General features: G+C 51.6%; 2 protein-coding genes across 6 annotated transcripts in view; one reads left to right on the top strand and one right to left on the bottom strand.

Moving 5' to 3' along the window:
* Positions 1-17,946, top strand: part of LOC121154432 (carboxymethylenebutenolidase homolog) — a 34,085-nt gene extending 16,139 nt beyond the window's left edge. For 2 of the 3 annotated variants that reach the window (XM_040977400.1, XM_040977399.1), the window contains exons 2-6: positions 10,337-10,570; positions 12,131-12,244; positions 14,846-14,988; positions 16,764-16,855; positions 17,574-17,946. In XM_040977400.1, the coding sequence (XP_040833334.1) occupies positions 10,356-10,570; positions 12,131-12,244; positions 14,846-14,988; positions 16,764-16,855; positions 17,574-17,753 (744 nt within the window). In that variant the 5' untranslated portion in view covers positions 10,337-10,355 and the 3' untranslated portion in view covers positions 17,754-17,946. Of the gene's footprint in view, positions 1-5,197; positions 5,294-10,336; positions 10,571-12,130; positions 12,245-14,845; positions 14,989-16,763; positions 16,856-17,573 lie in introns of those variants that run through there. The other variant, XM_040977398.1, reaches the window with a different exon arrangement.
* LOC121154433 (T-complex protein 1 subunit epsilon-like) lies at positions 2,999-5,428 on the bottom strand. 3 transcript variants are annotated; one of them, XM_040977402.1, is made up of 4 exons: positions 5,357-5,424; positions 4,774-4,912; positions 4,055-4,235; positions 2,999-3,160 (listed from the first exon to the last, which is right to left on the bottom strand). In XM_040977402.1, the coding sequence occupies exons 2-4, from the start codon at positions 4,882-4,884 to the stop codon at positions 3,033-3,035; spliced, it is 420 nt and encodes a 139-aa protein (XP_040833336.1). In that variant the 5' UTR covers positions 4,885-4,912; positions 5,357-5,424; the 3' UTR covers positions 2,999-3,032. The 3 variants fall into 3 exon arrangements, with proteins under 3 accessions (XP_040833336.1, XP_040833337.1, XP_040833335.1); XM_040977403.1 differs by lacking the exon at positions 4,774-4,912 and having other exon boundaries at positions 5,357-5,428; XM_040977401.1 differs by lacking the exon at positions 5,357-5,424 and having other exon boundaries at positions 4,774-5,168.
* Positions 17,947-18,189: the final 243 nt, after the last annotated feature.

Below are 18,189 nucleotides of genomic sequence, written 5' to 3'. Positions count from 1 at the left end.
CTGAGCTGATCTGACGCCAGTAGCCCAGAGCTTCTTCTGGGTCTCCCACGTGGGTGCATGGTTCAAAGGCTTTGTGCCGTCCTCAACTACTTTCCCAGGCCACACGCAGGGAGCTGGATGGGAAGTAGGGCAGCCAGGACACAAACAGCAGGCCAAATGAAATCACAGTGCACGCAAACTGAGGACAGTATCACTAGGCTGCTCCATTGGGCCCCTACGTTCCAAAGAAAAAACTGTTTTAAAAATTTATTTATTTTTATTGGAAAGTAAAATAATATAGGGAAAAGGGATACCAAGAAAAGATTTTCTGTCCACTGGTTCACTCCACAACTAACTGCAATGTCCACAGCTGAGCCAATCCGAACCCAGGAGCCAGGTGCTTCTTTTGGGTCTCACACGCAGGTGCAGGGTCCCAAGGCTTTGGACTGTCCTCAATTGCTATCCTAGGCAGATGCAAAGTAAAAATTTAGTCACTAGGTCATGACGCTGTCCATTCTCCCCTACCCCCCAAATGTTTTGGTGAACATGAAACACTTGGGTTTTGGGGGATACCGTAAAACATTACAGCACACAAAGCAAATTATAAATAGTTTTTTTTTAAAGATTGACTTATTTTTATTGGAAAGGCAGATATACAGAGAGGAGGAGAGACAGAGAGGAAGATCTTCCATCCGATGATTCACTCCCCAGGCATCCAAACAGCTGGAGTTGATTAATCAAAGCCAGGAGCATCTTCCGGATCTCCCACGCGGGTGCAGGGTCCCAAGGCTTTGGGCCATCCTCAGCTGCCTTCTCGGGCCACAGACAGGGAGCTGGATGGGAAGTGGAGCTGCCGGGATTAGAATCAGCGCCCATATGGGATCCTGGTGCCTGCAAGGCAAGGACTTTAGTGGATTGTAGGAGGACCCTCACACCTGGAAACTGTCAGAGGTGACAAAGCCCTGGGTGTCCAGGCAACCTGAGGCTGACAGCCACTGCAGCCAGGGCAAGGATGGCTTTGTGTGTCATCCAGGGAAAGGAGCAGCCTCACCCCGTGAACGCTTAGCCTGAAGCCAGGGCCACACCTGCGACGCACACTGCGGCTGCCTCCCAGTGCCAGTGCTGTATGGCTGGCCTTGCTGGTCCGGTCCAGTGGGCACAGACAGGAGTGGAACTAAGGACAAAGGGTTGGGGTGTCTTTCAGGATCCTGTGGTGAGCCAGGTGGCTCTCTCTCTCAGCTCTGACCTCCCTTCTGGGGTCTTATACCAGCACTGCCAGTGGCACGGTGTGTGCGTTTCCCAAGATTCCCTATTTGACACCCAGTACACAGCACGTAAGTGGTCTTCCTTTTTTCCAAGTAGTTTATATGTTCACAAATACAGTTAAAAACAAGTCAGCTTCATTTTCATAAAATTGACCATGGCAATGCCACCTCCAACCCAGGCCGTGGGAAAGGTGCAAAGATCCAGTTGAGGAAGACACCGTTGACCTCCTGGCTCCCTGAAAAGACCCAGGACCCGAAGGGGTTTTATGGACATGTATCTAGACTTCCCCCACCTTTGCTCATTAGCCGTTTGTCTTCAGTGTCCTCCTTTCTGAGTCTTCAAGGGTCCACCTTCTGTAGGCTGTGTGCATGTAGCGCCTTCTTGGCCAGAGCCTGAGTGACCAACCCGTCTCACCCGACACTTACTCTCCTGTCTGCAAGCTCCCACCCTGTAGGGAAGCTGCTCCTTCAAGGGCAGAGGGCAGCTGGCATTGTGGCTTGGTGTATTAGGCTGCTGACCCCCAAGATGCCTGCTCTCACATGTGCACTGGCTCATTCCAGCATGTTCCACTCCCACCAGCCCATGCTAACGCACATGGGAAAGCAGTGAATGTGTGCTTGAGTGCCTGCCACCCAAGATGAAGTGCAGGTTTCTGCCCAAGCTATCAAGACCATTTAATATGAACCAAGGACAGAGATCTGTCTGGCTTGCTGAATGGGTAAGTACCAGAGAAGGGAGCATTTGAGAGACCCAGTCACTGAAACCAGTCTCCTGACGTTTGTCCAGCTACCTGCACGCTGCACTTGGACGTCCAGCAATGCTGGTCCCTCACACACACACGGTAATGTGACCTGAAGTCATGTACGGTGCTTTCTCGTGCTGCATGGGGGAGTGGGGGAGATGAGCAAGGTCGTCTGTGGTGACCTTTACTGCAGTCTGTTTTGTAATGGGATGGGTCGGAGGTGGCAGCTCAGCACGTGCTGGGTTTTCAACACTCAAACTGCATAGTTCTTGTACCCTCAAGTGCATGGCAGTTACAGCGCACTCCACACACCCGTGTGGCCAGAAAACACAGCACAATGTGGGCTGCTAAGTGCTCAGGCTCATTTCCATGAACCTTCACTTAGGCCCAGCCGTGTCCCCACGGCCCCCACTGCCTAATTCTCGGGGATGCGACCATGGCCCGCTGGAAGGGGCTCTCCTCCTGAGGCAGTCAAGTGAACTTTAGAACCACACCCAGCACAGGGACCAGGATGCCAGGGCTGATGGGACATCCCAGCGGTACACTGGGAGATAAGGCTGAGGCAGGCCAGTAACTGTCTTGAGCACCAGCCCACGACAGGGTCTGCCACCATCTGCAGGGCCACAGACCCCAAGCCTGTGTGCACTCTAGTCTCTGTGGCTTACTCCAATATGTCCCGCTGGAACAAGCCCAACTCCTACTGGCCTCCTAACCATGAGCTGGAGGCCGGCTCCAGCTGGTTCTGACCTTGCACACCAAGTACACACAGGAGTCGAAGATGGGGCCGGGGCCAGCCAGAGCAGAGATGCAAAAAGCCGCATTGTGCCAGTATTAACATAGCACGCTGTGTTTCAGTATAACCCATGGACACAACAGAGACACCCCCTCATTTTGTGATGGAAATATGCATCAGTGGGGTGCTGCCGTGGTTCAACTGGCTAACCCTCTGCCTGTAAGTGCCTGAATCCCACATGGGTGTTGGTTCAATAAATAAGCAGATGTGTCAATCACTCGGGGGTCTTCCTGACACATCAGACTCTCAGCTTTATTCTTCAGATTCTCCAGGCTTACGGATGTCATCAATCTTCAAAATCATTCTCACCATCTGGGTTGCCAGGGAGATCTGTTGCTTTTTGCCAATCAAAGTTTCTATGACATGTTGTTGCTTCATATCTGAAAAATACAAGTGAAGTGATTATCCCAACCTAGCCAGTAGCAGGTCATCTGTCGACTATCAGTCAGCAGCTCTGGCTTATGGAAGCACAAACAGAACACTCTCAGGCTACCGAGGACACACACCTGTCACCCTCTGCGGCCAGGACTCAGCGTGGTCCAAGCAGTGTGAATGAATGAGAGCCCTGTTCCCACAGGCTCAGGCTGCCATGCCTTTGCTCTGCTTCGTGCTGGAACCCCAGTGGGCACAGCACTTACCAAGCCCCCTGTTGCCCATGGAACACGAGGGGTCTTAGGAAAACTGCACTGAACTTTACAATCCCATTTTCTGTCGGCTTTCTGAAGACTCTTTGCACACCACGTAACACATTATAACCAAAAGTTCACTGTAGAGAGGTTTTATGTGGTTGTCAGAACGCACGGAAACCTTTCTACAGAAAGTGAGACGGCCATCATTTCCAAAACATGTCCATCTTTGGGAAGCAGAGCAGCATCATGCATCGGCTACCACCGCGGGAATGGGTTTTATGCTGTCCCGCAGGGTTAGCAGACTTAGTAAGACCACTTAAGGCAATCAAATGAAACCTAGAGTTCAGGACCTGAAGATGGAAACGATGCAAATCTGAAAAAGCCGACAGTGCCCCAGCGTGCATTGCACACTGCTCAGAACACAGTGTGACAGGTTCAGTGTGAGCCAAGCAGCCCCTGCTGCGGTGTGAACCTGGCTGTCCCTCAGCAACGCAGGCTGACATATGCTGGCCACTGCCGTGGTGTTGGGAGGTGACCAGGTTCTTTGGAGGGACTTTAGGGAGTGGGTCCTTCCCTTGAGTGTCCCTCTGCACGGCCCCTCCCCAAGGGGGCCCCCGACCCTGGACCTGGCGGCTCTCTCCTCACCATTGGTGCCCCTGTGCAGGCAGTCGATCCCAAGAGCGGGGTTCATCTCCTTCACTTGTCGGGCTCGCACCTCGGACATGGTCTGGATGGGGTTCATGCCGCTGTTCTCGGCAAGCGCCATGGGGATGACCTCCAGGGCGTCGGCGAAGGCCCGCATGGCATACTGCTCCAGGGTCGGACACTGCAGGGGCACATGGTCATTAGGCACACTTGGCAGACAGAGCAGGCTGGCAGTGGTCTGCCACCAGGACACACACTCTGAAAAGCCATCGAAGAGTTTTGGGGCAGGCTATCTTGTCTACTTTCAGTTGATCATAGATTGACCATGTCGCTGCAGAATTAAGGAGGCTCGTCCCGGCAAAGTGAATCTTCACACTCTGAGCTATGGCAGTAAAACAGTGAATTTGAAACATTAAAGACTGTGGAGCCTAATCATTCCTGTCAAGGGCACAGTCACTGGAAACGCCTGAGCTGAGAAGTGGGTGTGGGTGAGGAATGGGAATGCTGGGACAGGGTGCCTACCCCATGGCCTCCCACCCTACGCCCTCAGAGCATCCAGCCAACATTGCCTCTTCCGGCTTACCGCCAGAGCGCATGAGATCTCGGCAGCTCCTCCCCCGTACACCACATCGCTGTCCCAGATGAGAACTGAGAACATACAAAGAAGAAGTCATTTATGTTGACACAGCAGAGGAAGTAACAGCAAGCCGAGCTCCTGCCTGCATTGAGAGGCGCCCTGGAGGAGGTCCTGGGCTTTCTAGGCTGTGAAAGAGCAGTTCTGATGGTTGGTCCAGGAGAGGCTTGAGGAGTGACAGTGTGGGTTGGTTCATTGGGTAGAAGTTAACTCTGCAGTCGAGACTCAATAAAGACAACAGAAAGCATTTTCTGTGAAACTTTGCCCAGAATGCACAGCATTCTCGTGAGCTAGGTCTGTTAGAGCAGCACAGAGAAACCTTGGTCAGAAAGAACGGCAGGTGCCTCCAGTGTCTTCCACAGATGACCGCTGCTTGGCTCTGCTCACTAGACAGACACCCCTGGTCCTGGACTCCCTAGCAGGAAGTCACTGCTACCTGGGCCTGGCTGCTGTTGGGTCAGCCCCAAAGTCAGGAGCCAGGATCTCAATACAGTTCTCCTTGGTGGGTGACAAGGATCCCATGCTCTGGGCCATCACCGCCTCACCCCAAAGTCTGCTTTAGGCTGAAGCTGAAGTCAAAAGTCAGAGCTGGAAATTGAACCCAGGTATGTTGCTCTTGGCTGCAGGCGCCTTAGGTGTCAGGCTATTGCCCACTGCCTGAAAATTACCTTTTATTGAAAGTGTTGTTTGTCAGGGGCAGCAGACATCCAAGACAGTGTGTGCAGAAGATGTGGTCTCAGTGCAGCAGGAGGGGTTCCGGGGAGTGTTCCCGCAGGAGTTCTGCTGGCCATGCTTCTGGGGAACTTGGCCTTGAACACTCAGGCAGGGCCTAGCTGCTGTGCCTAGAGCAGGTCTGGGAACGCGGCCAGCTTCCCTGGCCACGGCCCATCCTTGTGGGAGGGTAGATAACCTTACAGGGTGTGTCCAAAGGGCTGTCCTCCGGGCCACAAAAACAGAAACAGCTTTCAACAAGAAATGGTGAGAAATGGAGGGTATAGGCTGCTTGGAAATGACCAGGAATTTCTGAAGTCCCTGAGTCCTCACTGGGTGACCCCCAGAATCATTCCCACCGAAAGTCCACAGGGCCTAACCTTTACCACTGTCGGTGCAGAAATGTGTTGGAATCTCTTCCTGCTGCTGGTCTATGATGTGGCTTAAACCTAAAGAACCATGAAAACTGGAATCAGATCTTTTTGCTAAATTGCTAGTCATGACCTTCTTTCTCCTTAAAATCGAATTACTTTATTTCTGATTGCAAAGCAATAAGAACCTTCAATAATGCACAGGAAATAAGCGACAGCCATCCATTTTCATATCACCCACACTCAGAAAGATCTTACTGGCTTTTGTTCTGAACTTGCAAGCAAAGCTTAACAAGGCCATAAAATGTAATCGTTACAGTTAAAGCCAGCAGGCTCCATCCATTGCTGTCTCCCTCCCAGTAAATACTGCTTCCCGTCCCTGTGCTTGATACTTTTCCTGTGCAGTACTCTGATGCGAAATCCTGGCAGACATTCCAGGAGAGACAGAAAGCCGAGGAACTCCTGTGTATGTGCAAGAGCTCTGCATGGGCCTGGAGCCATGGAAGACCTGATCCCAGTGTCTGATGTTTTGTTATTCCTGGGATTGTTGCCCGATCCTTTCTTCCCACGGGAGAGCTACTTCTCTATCCTGTTCTTGGAACGGCTGCAGGCTTCTCTGACCTTGTGGAGACTCGGCTAATCTGCACTCCGCACACCTGCTTTCCCACCACTTACACTATGCTTTTGTAAAAGTATAGAAACCCTCTATTTCTTTATGTCAGTGTGTTATCCTGTGAAATGATGGCCGCCCTGCTGCCATAATGAAGAATTCAGTTCAGTCCTTGCCTTGTTGACCTCTGACAGTATTTATCAACGGAGTACATACTGCTTTGGTTCTTACTGCTCAGCATCAGAAAGTGGTTGTGTGGGTAGGCGTTAGTGCAGCAGGAAGACTCTGGCAGGGATGGCCACGTGCCTCTCTGGTGCTTGAGCACCAACTCTGCTTCCCATTCCAGTTTCCTGTTCATGCGTGCCCCAGGAGGCCAGAAGATGCCGCAAACAGGTGGGCCCTGACACTGAGGTGAGTGGTAGAGGCTGGGTGCAGGCTCCTGACAGCGGCTGTTGAAGACATGTGGGAGAGAATCACTGGATGGAAGATCTCTCTGTGTCTCTCTATCTTTCTCTGATTCCCTGCCTTTCAAATAAGATGAAAATACTTTTAAAGAAATTGAAAATAGCAGTTTTCTTGGTGCACAGCATAGTTTTGAGACTTACCAAGGTGAAAAGCATAAGTACAGGTTATCCATGAACTGCTGTGTGATATTATTTTTAAAAATACGTATCTGAAAAATAAAGACAGACATCTCATCTATTGGGTCAGTCCCAAGTGACCTCAGCAACTGGGGCGAAGCCAGGCTGCAGCTGGGAGTCAGGGACTCAGAGCAGGATCTGGACAGTGGCTGTTAGGGATGCAACAGTTGAGCCTCACTTGCTGCCTTGGGGTGGAACAAGGACTCCAACCAAGGTGCTAATAGTGAATGTGCGTCACAAGCCAGGTCTTCCTGATGACTAGGCACCCACCCGTGACATGTCTTGGACAAATGTGGCCGTTTCCTATTGTTGATGGCTCGGACTATAATCACTGGATGACTTAAAACAGCAGATATTTCTGCTCTCATGGTTTTGGAAACCAGAAATCTAAAATCACCCAGTAAACAGGACAGTGTTCTTTTGGAAGTCTGGATGTGTAATTCCTCCTTTCCCTAAAGGATGCTGGAAGATCCTGGCAGTCAGTCTCATCTTCCTTTTGGGTGTACATGTCCTCTAGTCCATGCCGCCCTCTCTCCTGGGGCACCATCTCTGGGTCTTAACCAGCCCTGTCCTCCTGGGTCCTAACCAGCCCTGTCCTTCTGGGTCCAGCCACGGACCGGGAGGCCTGTGCTAATCCAGTGTGGCCTCCCTGACCTTCTGTGAGGACTTTGTTTCCAAGTAAAATCACAGTCAGGAACCAGGGGAAGGGTGTGAACTTGTGAGAGACACAGTCTAACCACCAACGATGAATATGACAGCATTTGGCCTGTTCTGTTTATGTGGTTGTGTTTCTGGTCCATCAGTGCACAAAGTATATCCTTCGGCTTCACAGTGTGCAAGAACACACACACACACACACACACACACACACACACACACACACACCCCTGTCAGTTTCTTCACAGAATGCATCCATTTCTGGATTGTAGAATGTCTTCACCTTATTTATTCTTCTTCTTTTTTTTTTTTTTTAAAGAGGAAAGGAGGGAGTGAGGGGAAGGAAGGAGAGAGAGATGTGTTGTATTGGCCAGTTCATTCCCAGTGCTTGCAACAGTGTGCAGAGCTGGTCCAAAGCCAGGAATCAGGAACCCCATTGCATCTTGCACATGGCTGGGGGATACCCAAGCCCTTGAAATATGGCCTGTTCTCCAGAGTCCCTGTGGACAAGGAACTGGATTGAGGACTGAGCCTGGGCAAACCCAGGCACTGTGAGAGGCCATGTCCTACCTTTCAACCTTGTTGAATCTCGGCTGATCACTTTCTATGAATCCTATCATGTTGCAGTCCATTCCTTTTCACTTCCAGGCACCATTCTTGCAGTGTGCAAGAGAGAAAGTGGTATTTCCTGTTGTTCCCGGTGTCCCTGAGTAACAGCAAGGTCATTTGCCTGCCCTGGGCCTGGGCCATTCAGCGCACTGCTCAGCAGACTGCCCTTGCCCAGGCCACGTCTGATGGCGCTCATGCCACACCACAGGCCATAGCATTCCTATCCTCACGCTGGCCCTGCCTCGTGAGACGCCCCATGCTCCAGTGCCTGTCACCTCTGACTGCTCTTGTGTGGTGCTCTGCACACCCAGTCTGTGAGTGTCTGTCCAGCTGCTGGCCTTGTGTGGATGTATCCAGATTCTTCCCCATTCTAGGCCCTTTCACCCGGGCATGCGCTGCACATGCTGTTGCTCACACTGTGGCAGGAGCCCCTCTTCTTCCCTTGCTTTTGGATCTTTCTCTTTTATGAGAAGTCTCAGATCCAGCATGGTAGCCAGGTGGTTCAAGTCCTCATCTTACATGTGTCAGGACCCCATATGGGCACCATTCATGTCCCAACTACCCTACTTCAATCCAGCTCCCGCTTTGTGGCCTGGAAAAGCAGTAGAGGACGACCCAAACCCTTGGGACCCTGCACCCACATGGCAGACCCCGAAGAAGCTCCTGGCTTCAGTTTGGCTCTGCTCTGGCCATTGAGGCTACTTAAGGAGTGAACCAGTGATCATAAGATCTTTCTCTGTGCCTCTCCTCCTCTCTGTGAATCTGGATGCCCAATAAAAACAAATAAAATTTAAAAATAAATAGAGATCTCTTCTCTTAAAGTGACAGCATCAATGACACTTTAATATCACCTCAGAGACAGCCATTCTTGCCAGGCTCAGCTCCAGCAGCTTCTATCTATCGAGGACACAGGTTTATTGTGTGTGTTTATCGCTTCGATCGATCCTTTTTACAGTGGGTTGTGCCTATTGCACAACCCTAAAAGGAATCAGATTTTAATCCTCTTGTAGTTTCTCAACTGTGTAGGTTAAAGTCCTTCCTAGCCCTGCAGGTGGCAATAAAAGGAGGTGGTGTCTTAAAACTGACGAGTTAGTGAGAGGTGAAAGCCTTTATAAGGTTCCTACTGGTGAGGGGAGACGAGGAAGGCACCATCTCTGACCCGCAGGTTCTGACAGCCTTCATTTGGACAACTGCAGGTAATGTTGTGTTGCTAATGAGGCCACAGCATGTGGCATTTTATCAGAGCAGCAGCCTAGGTGGACTGGACAGGACATGTTATATTCTTACCACCTCACCTACACATGCTTAACTTGTTTCCATCTGTCCTCTTGCCTATTATTAATATCCTCACTGCACAGCAAAGCCTACCCACCTGGCTGTAGAGTTTCTGGGCTGGCTGTGCCTCCAGCAAAGGCTCTTCAGCACCACCCATCTGATGTCAGTTTCTGCTCCAACACTGGCCCCGCAGCAGGGGCTTCTTTTCGCCTATAAATCGACTGTTTTTATTTTATGCCACTGTCTTAATTGCTGCTTGTTAGCTGCATTTTAGGTGGTGTTTCTAGTGTTTGTCATGGGAGTGGGTCTTCATTAGGCTTGATCTCATGGCGTCTGATTTCTTACACAGTGAATGCCCCAGGTGTGGTTAAAATGAAATACTTGCTATAGTTTGCTTACATGGTCCAGTGTTGTGGCATAGCCACCTGCCACACCCATCTGTTTGGGTGCTGGCTTGAATCTCGGCTGCCCCACTTCCCCTCCAGCTCCCTGCTGATGTGCCTAGGAGAGCAGAAGCAATAGAGGCCAAGTGCTTAGGCTCCAGCTACCACATGAGAGCCCCATGTGGTGTTCTATGCTCTGGCTTTGGCCTGGTCCAGCCCTGGCCACTGTGGCCATTTGAGAAGGGAAGCCGTGATGGAAGATTTGTCTCTCCGTGTCTCTCCCTCTCCCTCTAGAGCTCTGCCTTTCAAATGAATCAGTAACAACAGCTTAAAAGTGTATAATAAGATTCACATGACTCAGAATCTGACATGTGTGTCTCTCTCGTTGCAGTCCCACTTGAGCAGCAGCAATGGCGAACGAAGCTCAGCCTTGTCCGTGCGACATCGGCGACAGGATAGAGTATGGCGGATTGGGGCAGGAGGTCCAAGTGGAGCACATCAAGGCTTACCTCAGCAAGCCTCCCGTGGACACAGGCAAAGCCGTGATAGTCATTCATGACATCTTCGGCTGGGAGTTACCCAATACCAGATACATAACCGATATGATCACAGGGAATGGATACACGTAAGTATAAAATCCTCTTCCTTTGCCTCAAGTCAGATACATGCCCAAAGTCTGATTTTCCCCCTTTGATAAGCCTGCACAATCAGACACAACACAGTTCTGTTCTCATTTATGTTACCTGTATCCTTAGTTTGACATGGGCAGGGGAAGTGGGAAATGGGATCTGAAATGAAGTCCAGGGACTCAGGCCTTCCTCAGAGCACCTGGGCCTGTAGGCTTGTCAGTCCCTGTGACTCCACTGTCCCAACCACCCCCTGCCCCTGTGCTGCGTGGGGCTGTGTCCAGGCACAGACTCAGGATACTAGGACAGACCACCAAGGCACAGAATGGACCCAGGAATGTCTGCCTGGGGCCAGGTTTCCCCAGCCTTGTGGAGATGGTGTGTCTGTGTGTGCATGCGTGCTTACTCCTACAGGTCTTGCAGGTTCAAATGGGCCCTGTTATGGTCCCATGTGTTGGATCAGGATGCAGAGACAGCACAGGGAGGTCTTGCTGTCACTCATTTGATGCCTTGAGCAGCCGAGCGGCCACAGCCCTGTGAAGAGAGGCTCTCAGTCTTGGCCCTCAGTGCCATGTCGCCGTCAGAGCCTTACTAAGGCACAGAGGAGAGAGGTGACCAGCCTTCCTCGGTGCTTGAGAAGCTGAGAGCCCAGTCAGCTCCTACTTCTCCCAGCAGGGCCTTGAGAGAGGAGCTATCCCAGCTATCCTAGGTGAGGCTGGGTGAGCAGGAATTAAAGACTGAAATTTCCATGTCACAGGCAGTGAGGAGTGGGTGGGTTGTCCCCTGCAGGCACGTGGTGGGGCCTGGAGCTGGAGTGAGGAGCACAGCCAAGAGCAGAGGCACCTATGGTCCCAAGGGACACGGATCACCTGTTGCTGCCCTCCTGGGACAGCCTGGGGGTTGTGAGCCCAGGCTGCCATGTGAGATCTGGGAAGCCTGGTGGGTAGTGTGGGTCCTGGGAAGGTCGTGTGACCACATTTCAGTGTTCTTCTGCCCGCTAGTGCCAAAGGGCTGGGTTTGTCCTGGCGTGGCAGGGAGCAGGTCCCGGCTGGAGCAGAGCCAGCTCTGGCTCTCCTGGGCAGATTGTTAGGAAGAACAACACAGACTGGCTAACTGGCGTGCATTCTCTGTCTAACCTCGCTCTGGTAAGATCTGCTGTAGACCTTACCTTCTGGCAGCAGGCTGTGCCACGTTGCAGTGTGGGAGGAGTCTGGGAAAGTTGCTTGGTCATGATCAGGTGCAACCTCTGGCCTGAGACTAATGGGAAAGGCCAGGGGCCCTGGGCCATCAGGAAGTAGACCAAGACGGGTCCCGGTGCCCAGGGCCCATAATGTCCTGTGCTGGGCTGTATCATGGGAAGTACTCTCCCAGTGGCCTTGTCATCTCTCAGACCTGTACATCTGCAGTTGTGAAAGCCGAGGTGTTGTGGCCCAGGGCCTTTGGCCTCTGCTGCACTCGGTTGTGTGCTTGGGGACATGCAGTCTTCGGTGTAGCAGTTCTGGATAATGCATGGAGGTACAGCTCTGAAGCCAAGCCTCCTTCATACCTGTGTCCCACAGAGCCATCCTCCCGGATTTCTTTGCGGGCCAAGGAGCATGGAACCCCGCTGATGACTTTTTTACACCTTTCTTCGCCGAGTGGGTGAAAAGCAGAAATGCCAGAAAGATCGATAAGTAAGTTATCAGCCACTGTGGTGCCACCCGGGGAGGGGTGGGCCCGGGTCGCCACGTGGAAGCTGCCATCCTATCTCCATGTGGGATGTTGCATGGCTGTGGCCAACTGTGCCCCAGAGCCACAGACGCGTGCCTGCCTTCTCATGGGAGAGCCTGGCTGCCTTCCTCTTGAGACATTGCCCGTGGAATACTGCAGAGGAGCCCAGCTCAGGTCCTGAGTGCCATCATGCACCCTGAATGTTTGCAGTGTACACAGTCACGAATGTGTTGGTTAGAGAGCAAAACAGATGTTGGTGTCAGGTGGATATGGCCTTAGCTTGGAAGGCATCCTGGTGACAACTGGCTGCCATCTCCTGTGTGTTGGCTCCACTCCCAGGCAGCTCTTGCCCTGGGTGGGCCGGGTGGCTGTGGCAGCTCTCGCCTTCCCAGCTCCTCAAGCAGCAGTTCTGGTTGGTCTGTTGGGTTATGAGTAGGTCAGAAGTCTGTTGGAAGCAATCATCATGGCAGCAGGATGCTCTGCCCTGCTCAGGCCTGTCCCGCATCCAGGACTGGTGGGCCTCAGGGTGCAGTGCCCAAAGATTCAGCGAAGAGGGGCAGTTCACCCAGAGCTGGAGCCTGGTGTTTCTAGAAGAGCAGAGTGCAGACTCAAGCAGCCAGAGTGTGCCAGTGTTGGTCCAAGTCAATTGAAGAAGTTTGACAGGAAGGCGTGCTCATTTTTCCTTCTCTCCAGTGAGGAGTTATTTTGTGGATCAAAACATTCCTGAAAATCTAACAGTGAAACAGTAGTATGTTTTGCTGGCTGCATTTGGTTTTGCAGAATTTCCTAATTCTTGCTCATGACACAGCATGAAAAAACTACATGGACACTGAGTAGCGCTATCTCTTTTTTCTGAAACATCATCAAGCACATGGTTTTTTTGTTAAAACTGTGTTTTTTAAAAAATATATGTTGTTTTTTTTTTTACTGTAAAGTCAGATTTACAGAGGAAGGACAGAGTGAAAGCCCTTCTGTCTGCAGGCTTACTGCCCAAGTGGCTGCAATGGTAGGTTCTGAGCCAGTCCAAATCTCTGAGCCAGGAGAACCCTCCGGGTTTCCCTCGTGAGTGCAGGGTCCGAGGCTTTGGACCGTACAAGAATGTGCTCCGAGCACACAAGAAGAGAACTGGAAGGCAAATTTCAGAGCTGGATCAAAAACCTGTGTAAATGTGGCTTCCACCGCATGCAGTGGGAGGATTCAGCCATTAGGCTATTGTGCAGCGCCAAAATTTAACTAATTGAAATGTAGTTACAGAAAGCAATAATGAGAGAGAAAGAGAGAGAGACAGAGAGAGAGAGAGAGAGAAAGAGAGAGAGAGAAGAGATAGAGAGGCAGAAGAAAGAGAGTTTCTACCTGTTGATTCACTTGCAAATGTCTGCAACGGCACAGAAGGCTCTGTTAAAGTATGGAGCTTCATCCGGGTCTCTCTTATCGATGCTGGAGCCCAGGCACTTCCTGGGGCCATCTTCTGCAGCTTTCCAGTCCATTAACAGGGAGCTGGATCAGAAATGGAGTAGCCAGGATTTGAACTGGCGCCCATATGGGCTATCAGCACCACAGATGGTGGCTCTAGGTACTACAGCATAGTGCTGGCTCCACAATCATTTGGAATCATGTCTGATTGCACTTCAAGAGAAAAAGAGCCCTAAAACTGCTTTGTACTTTTGAAAAAATTGTAGCCATGAAGCATTTGCCTGCATCAGTTCAAGCAGAGCTCTCTGGCTGACCTGCATGTCTGCATGCAGCCTCTAATGGGAAATGCGTCCCAGTCCCAGGCTGCAAGAGCCCCCTGCCAAGGGCACTTCTTGGTCCCACTGTGGCTTACACAGCCTGGGCACTGTCCAAACAGGGGCACGGGAGTGGACAGGCAGTACTGCCTAGGGCTTGCAGGAGGAGATCGAGCCCCGGGGAGTATCTGGGAGCCTGATGGTGGTGGTTGTGGCCATTGTCTAAGAGCAGAGTGGGGGTGGGGCTCCCAGGTCAGGCCAGAACTGGCTCAGCAAAGAGCTCAGCATGCTGTGGCTGGCCTGGCAGCTGTGTGACTCAGTACTTTGTATCTTTTGGGTGGGAAGTGGGGGAAAACAGAGCTCTAAACCTAGAATCCCTATGGACAGTTGCAGACAACAGCTGCTGGGCGAGCCCTGTGGTCAAGGGCATGGGTCAGAGGGCCACAGGGTAACTGCTGACTCTCTGATGCTTCTTTCCCCTTTCCTTCCCTTTTCTTCTTTTGTCTTGTTTTCTTCCTTTAAGATGTAGTTAGTTAATTGAGAGGCAGAGTTACAGAGCGAGAAACTGTCTATTTGCTGACTCCTCTGCAAATGGCCACAATGGCCAGGACTGGACCATGCTGAAGCCAGGGGCCAGGAGGTTCTTGTGGGTCCCCCATGTGGGTGCAGGGTCCCAAGGGCTTGGCCATATCCTCTGCTGCTTTCCCAGGTGCCTTAGCAACAAGCTGCACGGGAAGTGGAGCAGCTGTGAGTAGACCCGAGGATGCTGGTGCTGCCAGCTGGGACCTGACTGCCGTGCACAGTGCCAGGCACGCCTTCTCATTTTCCCTGTTGTAGAGAGTTTGATGCGGTGCTGAGGTACCTGAGGCAGCAGTGCGGTGCCCAGAGGATTGGCGTCGTGGGGTTCTGCTGGGGTGGCATTGGCGTGCACCACGTGATGTCAACATACTCAGACGTCAGGGCTGGAGTGTGTGTCTATGGTAAGTTGTCCTGTGCGTCATCAACACCAGAAGTGGGAGGTGTCTGTGGTGGGGGTGGGTGGCGATGGCGGGATTGAGCGACAAAAAGCACGCCCCTCTGCCTCCTGGAGCAACAGGGATCCCCGACGTGCAGACAGCCTGTCTTTAGGAGTCAGGGCAGGCCGACCACGCAGGTACCAGGGCCTGGGCCCTGCCAAGGCCTGTGTCTCCTTTGCCTTCTTAGTTATGACTGTTATTAGTTGTCAAGATTCACTTCTGTAACTGAAGGAGTTACACATCGAGAGAAAGGTCTTCCATCTACTGATTCTCTCCCCAAGTGGCTGCAGTGGCCAGGGCTGAGCCAGGCGGTAGCAAGGAGCCAGGGGCTGTATCCAGGTCTCCCTCGTGGGTGTAGGGGCCCAGGCACATGAGCCTCCTTCCACTGCATGCCCCGGGTGCACTAGAGGGAGCTGGGTAGGACGTGGAGCAGCCCACATTGCAGCAGTGGCTTCACTCACTGTGCGCCAGCACCGAGGCTCCATTTGTTTACCTGGGAGGTGGGCGGTGTGGGGAGGGTCACAATGTTTTGTCCTGTCCTGATGATCAATTACTTGATTAATTGCTTATATTTTTAGTAAGCAATGCTGATGAAATTCTTTCCCCAATAAGAGTTATTCTCGAACAGAGACATGCTCACACACACAGAGAACGGCGAGAAGTGAAACAGTCAACCTGCTTCCAAATGCAAATGCCAGTTTATTGCTCTGGAAGCAAGCAGACCAAAGCTATGAGAGCAGGGACGTGAGCACGGCTCGTATGCAGAGCCTGCGTGCTAAATCCATGACAAAGAGATGAGACGCCCAGAAAGTGTTCACGGCAAGATACCCAGGAGATCCTCTAGTTACACTAACGATGCTCACCTGCCTCAATTGTTCCTCACTGTGCTATTTTCACTCTTAGCATCTAAGCGGGGGAAAAAGGCCTTTAACATTTGCTGGCACTAAGGGAATGAACTCAGGTGCTGTTGGGCCCAAGTGGCTTGAACCTGCCTTTGTATGAATCAGCAGCAGGTGCTCCTGCGTGGACGCCTCGCTCTCGCCACCTGCTGGCCCGGGTTGTGCAGGACTGGATCCCAGTGGTGGTAACCACTCTGAACAGGGTAGGGCGGCCCAGGGAGCGTGGCCATCTTCCCTGTTTTGCTGTAACTCCCTGGAACGGAGTTGGCATGAGCGTACCCCTGTTCCCCTTTGGCTGGGTGTGCGATGTTTAGGTAATTTCTGACAGTTCTGGCAAACCTGCAGGCTGTTGACATAAATCCCTGTACTCGGCAGAGCTGATGCTGATTCTGGGATAAGTATGCCATCCTAGTCTTACAGAAGCATTGGCAAGGCCCTGGATCACGGGCTGCAGCTTCAGCCTGGGGTGTTACCTGAGCACCTTTCCATGCCAGGGAGTCCTGTGCCTTTCCTTTGGAACAGGGGACGTGTAGAGCAACTTGGAGGACATGGATATCATCCTCACCCTCGTAAAGGCAGATATACCCGCTGCCCAGGCTGCCCCCGTCCAGCCAGCATGCTTCAGGAGCTGAGAGTTCCCCACGACCGAGGTGGTACGTGGGTGGCTGGTCAGGCTCCTGGTGACACTTATTCCACTGCTCAGGCCTTTTCTATGGAATCCCAAGAAATAATACACAACCATAAAAAGAAAAAGAAAGCCTTTAAATGCATTCTTGGACAAACCAAACCCAGGCTGAGCAGCGCACCATGCACTCTCTCATGCCCTGAACCCACTTTCAGGTGTCGTCAAGGACTTCGGAGATATTTACAATCTCAAGAACCCCACGCTGTTCATCTTTGCGGAAAACGACATTGCCATCCCACTGGAGCATGTAAGTGGCACGTGTCTCTATGTATGTGCTGCATCAAGAAGCTAGTGGAAAAATGAATATGGAAGCAATGAGGTTTATTGTGGTGCAAGGGATCCTGAAATCCATGTGGTTTTTACAACATGTGCATTTTACACATAATCTGCACCTTTCTTGTTGTTGAGATTTATTTCAGAAGCAGAGTTACTGAGAGATAGAGAGCAGAGATCAACGCAGACACAGAGTGAGGGAGAGAGGTCTCGCATCTGTTGGTTCACTCCCCAAACAGCTGCAACGGACAGGGGTGTGCTGAGGTGCAGTCACGAAGCAGGAACTTTGTCTGTCTCCATATTGCTACAGCAAGTACAAAAACTTGTGCCATTTTCTGCTGCTTTTCCCAGGCAATTAGCAGGAACTGAAGTAAAAGTGGAGCAGCTGAACTCAACCCGGTTTCTGTCTGGAATACTGTCCCAATGGCAGCTTAATGCACTGAGCCACAATGCAGATCTCCCTCTACCCCCACCAGTTTTTTAAAGATCTTTTGCATGGCTGGATTCAATTGTTTGCACCCAAATAAGCTGTTCTTTCTTTTTTCAGAACTCTGTTAGTTACACAGCTGAAGGCGGAGCAGTCGCTGCTCTCTAGGCCCTGCTTGTAACCTAGAGCACTGCTACTGGAGAGTCTCGCATGGGGAACGGGAACAGTCCTGGGGGTCACATGTCCTGACATCTTCCCATCCCAGGTCGCGCAGCTGACCCAGAAGCTGAAGGAACACTGCAAAGTTGAGTACCACATTAAGACGTTTCCTGGACAAACTCACGGGTTTGTGCACCGGAAGAGAGAAGACTGCGCCCCTGAAGACAAGCCGTATATCGAAGAGGCCAGGAGGGACCTCATCGAGTGGCTGAACAAGTACGTGTAGTGTGTAGTGACCGAGTCCAGTCGTCTTCAGCCAGAAATTTGCTTTGCAAGAAATCATTGAATTCTCACTTTCTGTAACATACAGGTAGGGATCCTGAAATCCATTCTTATGTCAGACACACAAAGTTGGGAATGCTCACGCATGAAAGCAATTTAACTGTAACACGTACATGAAATAAAGCTGTAAGATCATAGTTCAGTGCCTAAACAAGCTGGACGATAAATGCCTTGACGTCACATAGACCTGGGGCTGTTCAGGGACCGGGCGGCATCTCAGGGGGGCCTGGCCTGCAACTGGACGCATCCTTTCCATGCCTGAAGTGCAAAACCAGGGCAACTATGGACCATACCCAGGCAGAGGAGGAGCCCAACTTCAGAGATATTTGTCTTAAGAGAGCTGGATTTGTCACAACCACACATCATATATGGTTTCTAGT

Source organism: Ochotona curzoniae, unplaced genomic scaffold (assembly GCF_017591425.1).
Source record: "Ochotona curzoniae isolate NIBS_2020 unplaced genomic scaffold, NIBS_Ocur_1.0 contig_2754, whole genome shotgun sequence".
NCBI classification, from domain to species: Eukaryota; Metazoa; Chordata; class Mammalia; order Lagomorpha; family Ochotonidae; genus Ochotona; species Ochotona curzoniae.
Note: the sequence above shows the minus strand (reverse complement) of the source record. Positions and strands in the feature narration are given on the sequence as shown.

What these genes read in the sequence shown, in the direction of transcription:
- LOC121154433 (XM_040977402.1), bottom strand. Translation starts at nt 4,884, where the DNA reads ATGAACCAACCCACACTGTCACTCCTCAAGCCTCTCCTGGACCAACCA. An exon ending in CAGGGCGCCTCTCAATGCAG is followed by an intron (nt 4,236 to 4,773) that starts GCAGGAGCTCGG and finishes GTGCCCCTGCAG; the next exon opens with TGTCCGACCCTGGAGCAGTA. An exon ending in CCTGCACAGGGGCACCAATG is followed by an intron (nt 3,161 to 4,054) that starts GTGAGGAGAGAG and finishes TGTATTTTTCAG; the next exon opens with ATATGAAGCAACAACATGTC.